General features: G+C 49.5%; 2 protein-coding genes across 2 annotated transcripts in view; both read right to left on the reverse strand.

The window, feature by feature from the left end:
- Window positions 1-5,625, reverse strand: part of UPRT (uracil phosphoribosyltransferase homolog) — a 39,856-nt gene extending 34,231 nt beyond the window's left edge. The window contains exon 1 of the mRNA XM_009638579.2: window positions 5,596-5,625. Within this exon, the coding sequence (XP_009636874.1) occupies window positions 5,596-5,625 (30 nt within the window). The remainder of the gene's footprint in view (window positions 1-5,595) is intronic.
- A 260-nt stretch (window positions 5,626-5,885) lies between these two features.
- The window catches only part of NEXMIF (neurite extension and migration factor), a 9,927-nt gene continuing 9,785 nt past the window's right edge, over window positions 5,886-6,027 (reverse strand). The window contains exon 5 of the mRNA XM_009638580.1: window positions 5,886-6,020. Coding sequence (XP_009636875.1) covers window positions 5,886-6,020 — 135 coding nt within the window. The remainder of the gene's footprint in view (window positions 6,021-6,027) is intronic.

Consider the following 6,027-nt stretch of genomic DNA (forward strand, 5'->3'; position numbering starts at 1 on the left):
TTTGTTTTTAAGTCTTCCCTTTGTGCTTTTGAAATGGACGTTTGTCTGTCTAGCGAAGGGTAGTGGCGAATACCAATTTTATTTCTTGTTTCCTTTTGCACCAAGTGTTCAAAGGCTCAGTAAACGTGTCTGGCAACCCAAGCATCCTGCGAGACGGAGGGGCATCCTCCTGCGTTAGATCCCAATTCCCTTAGATGGCTGTTACTCCACTGTCATTAGTGTCACTTGTTTACCTGAGAAACAGATTTGAAAAGCCTTGCTTCTACCACAGACATTGTACTTCTGTTTATTTTATATTTTTTCCTTTTTTTTTTCTTTTTTTTTTTTTCTTTTTATTCTTGGCACATATTATATTGAATGTGAATTGAAACTTCTTTACAATGAAGACAAAAAAAATTTCCTCTTCTTCTGGAGCATATGATCTTGAGCTGCATAGGCAAAGTCCAACACGCTTTGAGAAAGTAAGACCGAGGGCCTGATCCTGCACCAGCTGAAGTCCACGCACCTGATCCTCTTCTTGCTTACACTGACTTCAAGGGAGTTTTTCTGGTGACTCAACCAGCGACGGCCGGCTGCCATCCAGGAAAGCACTCAGCGAGCAGGAGCCCCGGGGAGCGAGCTCCCACCTGAGTGCTTTGCTAGATCGGGACCTCAGGGAAAGAATATGGTCCAGCAGGGAAAGGATGAAAAAGCTTAAAACATCTTTGTTTTGGTTTGTGGCTCGCTGGAGCCGTAATGCCGAAAAAAAAAATAATAACAAATAACAGCAATCCTGACTTTAAACGAGCAAGCGGCGCAGCGATGGTTTCGCTACAGCGGGCACCGCCGGGTGAAGCCCGGCCTCGGCGATTCCTCCCCGCGCAGCCCTGGCCTCGGCGGGACGGAGCGGTGCCAGCACGGGACAGCCCTGCCTGCTGCTGCTCACCTCCTCTGCCCGAAACGCCGGGCGAACTCTGGTCCACGAGTCATTATTCTCAAGCTGGTTTTTCAAAAAAACCCCACCCTCTTATGCTTAAAAAAAGCAAGACGTAAACCTGGTTATTTTTTTAAAAAAACCCTAGTAACTCAAATCCCCATCGCTGATATTTTTCTATTTACAAAACCTCTATATGCAAGTACCTCCAGCAAAACTGGGGTGGGCTGGCTACTGCTAGGTCACTGTAGGGTTTCCTTCTGCAGGGCATCGCTCCGCACGACGCAGTCGGATGCTTTCCCCGTACCGCCGGAGAACCTGTGCTCCGGCAGGAGGGTGGCGAGTGCCGCCTTCCCCTGCTCGCCTCCGGCTGGGAGGTGGAGCGAGAGCCCCACGGTGGTCTCCTCTCAGATGATCTCATGACCTTCCTTTGCACGCGGCCGGTTTCTGCTTCCTAATAATTTTGCTGCCGATTCCAAGTTGCCCAAACCGCAGTGTGCCAGCACAGCGCGGCGTAGGAGAGCAGCATCACCGGCACCGGCCCTCTCATAGGGCGCCCAGCGAGACGCCACCAGAGCAGGAGTGAAATGAGACAACACAGAAAAGACATTTTAAGGGATGCTGCAGAATAAACGGCTTTTGCATGACTGGGATTTGTCGCTTCCAACAGCCAGGAGCCCAGCTAGAAGATGCAAGAGGAGGCTGGAAGTGCATGGGGACTGGGCAAGAGGATGAGCCGAGATGGAGCCAATGCAGGGTGGCATGGGGAGCGTGTGGATGGTGGGCAGGGATGGATGGGACCAACGTCCCGGTCCTCCCACAGCTGGGAGCAGCGCCGTGAAACACAAGAAATCACCAATACTGACAAGAAGGGCAAGTGGAAAAGGCGAGCTCGTACGGCAAGGAGCGAGGCAAAGGTGGGAAGCGATGAAAACCTTGAGGTAGTGATAGGCTGGTAGAGATGAATTTTAGGAAAGCAAACTTCCAGCTCTTCAAGGAGTTAAGTCAGGACCCCCTGGGAAACTGCCCTCAAGGGCGAGGGAGCAGAAGAGAGCTGGCAGATCTTTAAGGACGCTTTCCATAGAGCGCAAGAGCTCTTGATCCCCAGGTGTAAGAAATCAGGCAAGGAAGGCAAGAGACCGGCACGGCTGAGTCGAGACCCGCTGGTCAGACTAAAGGGCAAGAAGGAATGCACAGGCAGTGGAAGCCGGGACGCGTATCCTGGGAAGAGCATAGGGACGCCGGCTGGTTGTGTAGGGATGGGGTCAGGAAGGCCAAGGCGTGGATGGAGCTGAACTTGGCAAAGAATAATAAGAAGGGCTTCTACAGGTACGTCAGCCAGAAAAGGGAGGTCAAAGAGAGCGTGTCCCCCACCATGGGCAAGACTGGCAAACTGGTAGCAGCAGACGAGAAGGCGGCTGAGGTACTCAACAGCATTTTTGCCTCAGTCTTCACTGGCAGCCTCTCTTCCCCCACCTCTCGAGCAGATGGACCACAAGGCAGGGACTGGGGGAGCAAAGGCCCTCCCCGCTGTAAGAGAAGCTCAGGTTCGTGACCACCTGAGGAACCTGAACATAGATAAGTCTATGGGACCTGACGAGATGCATCCCAGAGTCCTGAGGGAATTGGCAAAGCCACGCTCCATGATATTTGAAAAGTCATGGCAGTCAGGTAAAGTCCCTCGAGCCTGGAAAAAGGGAAACATTGCACCCATTTTTATACAGGGTAGAAAGGAGGACGCTGGGATCTACTGACGTGTCAACCTCACCTCTGTGCCTGGGAAGATCACAGAACAGATCCTCCTAGAAGCTGTGCTAAGGCACGTGGAGGACAGGGAGGTGATCTGAGATAGCCAGCATGGCTTCACCAAGGGTAAGTCCTGCCTGACAACCCAGTGGCCTTCTCTGATGGAGTGGCTACAGCAGTGGAGATGGGAAGAGCTATGGATGTCATCTATCTGGACTTCTGTAAGGCCTTTGACACAGTAGCCCACAACATCCTTCTTTCTAAACTGGAGAGATTTGATGGGTGGAATGTTCAGTGGATGAGGAATTGGTTGGACTGTTCAGTGGATGAGGAATTGGTTGGATGGTCGCATCCAGAGGGTAGTAGTCAACGGCTCAATGTCCAAATGGAGATCAGTGATGAATGGTGTCCCTCAGTACTGTTTAGTATCTTCATCAATGACAGAGACAGTGGGATCGAGTGCACCCTCAGCAGGTTTGCAGATGACACCAAGCTGAGTGGTGCGGTTGACACGCCTGAGGGAGGGGACGCCACCCAGAGGGACCTTGGACAAGCTTGAGAAGTGAACCTCATGAGGTCCAACAAGGCCAAGTGCAAGGTCCTGCACCTGGGTCGGGGCAACCCCTGGCATCAACACAGGCTGGAGGATGAAGGGATCGAGAACGGCCCTGCGGAGAGGGACTTCAGTAAGAAATCTTTTAGGATGAGGGTGGTGAAACACTGGCACAGGTTGCCCATAGAGGTGGTGGATGCTCCATTCCTGGGAACATTTAAGGTCAGGTTGGACGGGGCTTAGAGCAACCTGATCCGGTTGAAGATGTCCCTGCTCGTTGCAGGGGGGCTGGACTAGATGGCCTTTAAAAGTCCCTTCCAACCCATACTGCGATTCTATGAAGATCAAAAGGGAGGAGGGCAAACAGTTGGCTCAAGCAATTTCCAGGTTTTGGGGTCAGCAGAGAGATCACTTTTTCAGATGCAGAGAAGGGCCAGTGCCGCACCGTGAGGGATGTGGGCTCTTCAACATCTCCCCGGCCAAGAGATTTTTGGGGAGGACATGAGATGACAACCGAAGATGGCAGCGAAACTGGAGCAACAGAAGGACTGAAGGAGGGAGCAACAAGGCAGCTGGTATTTGTGATTAACACTGTCCTGGAACACCTAGCTGGGTATTCATGGATTTCCAACATTCGGTAAGATAACAGATACGGTTTATGCCATATATTCACGCCCTATTGCACATTTCTCAAATGCAATAAATATTGCTATTCTGGTTCAGTACAAGGTAATTTATTACGAGTCGCGCATTCATAATGTTAAGCCTAACGAGCACAGTGCAGGCCAGTCGAAATGTGCTTTCAAATGATGGTTCTGGGTCAAAAAGAAGGGCCCTGCCCTGGACCTGACCTGTCTCCGTAGGAGCAGCAGCCCCTCATCCCGCAGCACGCAGGAGGAACGCTGAAAAACTGGGATAGGCCACCACCACGGCAGCAGCAGGAGCCTGTAGTGTCTGGTGACCCTACGGAAAGCCAACTGCCGGGGAATCGGGGGAGAACACGGTGGCTGCAGGTAAGCCAAACAGCCAGGGATGGAGCCCTAGCGCAGCTCTGTCTCCAAAATAAATCCTGAGCATCTTCTGGATCTCCCTTCCTGGTGCCAGAGGCAGGGTCCGATGCTGCACCCCACTCCCACCCGCTGCAGTCTGCGGGGTACCCAGGGACCGCTCTCCTCTGGAGCAACTCACTCCAGGCAACGCCGGCATTTCATTTTTTCATGGAATAAATGAACTTACAGGATGGTTTTTGGAATTAACTCTTTTTTTCAGAGTCCCTTCTTTCACCTGTTAAATAAAACGCAATGCAATTACTGTGCTGTCCTCTGTGGGACGGCAGAGCTGAGCCTAAGCCACACCTAAGCCATACCTCGAGATCTGCAAAAGCTGAAAACATTTTGATGCTAAATCGACACTCTGCAACTCCGCTTTGATTTTTAGTGTTGGGGCTGCTTTTTTGCTGAATTAACTTCAAACAATTCTGCTGGTTTGCCTCGCACGTGGGCTGAAAAAAAAAACCCAAAACCCACCTACTTGTACGGAAACCCGAGCCTAGTCCTGTCCTCTGCGAAACATCACCTCTATGCTCACGACCATGTCGAGACTGTGATCTGTCCGACTGCTATTAAGGCTCCTCCTCTTCCTCACGGTTTTCTATTGCATAAACGTGTCCGAGCCTCGCATCCCTCTGCTCCCAACAGCTCCCAGTGAGCTCTTGCATATCAAGGTTTCGTAAGAAGTCAGCAGCAAACCGCACAGGCTCTCAGTTGCACAAGGAAAATCGGTATCTGTTGGGTTTGTTATTCTCTTGGAGGGCGGGGGGGGTGGTGAGTAGGGTTACAAATAAGGCCTTTTGAGAATACATTTAGCGTTCAATTCTTAACGCTGTCTTAATAAAGTCCAGTCACATACGATCCGGCCCTGATCGGTGAGATCACAAATCGCTCCGTTGTTGGGTTGGTTTTTCTTTTCTTATCTTACGAATGGAATGAAAGGAAAGGTTCAGAGTTGTATTTAAAACGGATGACTTTGCTTCTGAAAGCTCAAACTATATTGGCATCGCAAGGTTAGACATTTAGGAAACACCAAAGCTATGATAGGAGAGCGCTTTCAACAGGCTCTGCATCGCAAACGTTGAAGAAACTACTCAAAGGAAAAGTCAATAGCAATAAATGTACGAAACGGATTAGTTCTGCTTTTATAACTCTTTTAGAATTTATCCCAGGTTCTTATAAAATATATAAAACTGAGATACAAAGAATTCGCAATGTAACTTTGCATTTCAAATGATCTTCAGCTACAGGTTTTGCTTTAAGAAAACAGACACTCGCAAAGCAGCTGTTCCGGAGTCTCTCGATGCAGACACGTGAGTTCCTGGCAAACTTACCGTCAGTGGGTTTCCGAACTCCTCCACCATCTCAACTCTCCCCTATAATGAAACTCAACATTTCACCGTTACGTTTTTCTCTGCTCATGGTTTCAAAGAGAGGACATTACCATTTCCCAGCATCGGTTTCAAAGTTCCTTTTTTTTTTTTTTCCTTTTTTTCCCCTTGTTTTTCCCTTTTTTTTTTCTTTTTTTTCCGTTTTTTTCTTCTTTTTTTTTTTTTCCCTTTATGAGCTTTAAACCACAGGGTGAATCCATGAAATGAGGTAAGTAAATTTGGCACACGTTTAGTCATGTCCATAAAACTTTTGGTAAGTTGTATAAGTGAAGGATATTGTTTTCATCGTGAGTTACAGGTGCTTTCGGGGGGGTGGGGGGGGGGTTAGTACTTAACACCTGGAATGTTTCTAGTAAAACCCAAAGGCATAGCTGC

Source organism: Egretta garzetta, unplaced genomic scaffold (genome assembly GCF_000687185.1).
Source record: "Egretta garzetta isolate BGI_Z169 unplaced genomic scaffold, ASM68718v1 scaffold595, whole genome shotgun sequence".
In the NCBI taxonomy this organism is placed as follows: domain Eukaryota; kingdom Metazoa; phylum Chordata; class Aves; order Pelecaniformes; family Ardeidae; genus Egretta; species Egretta garzetta.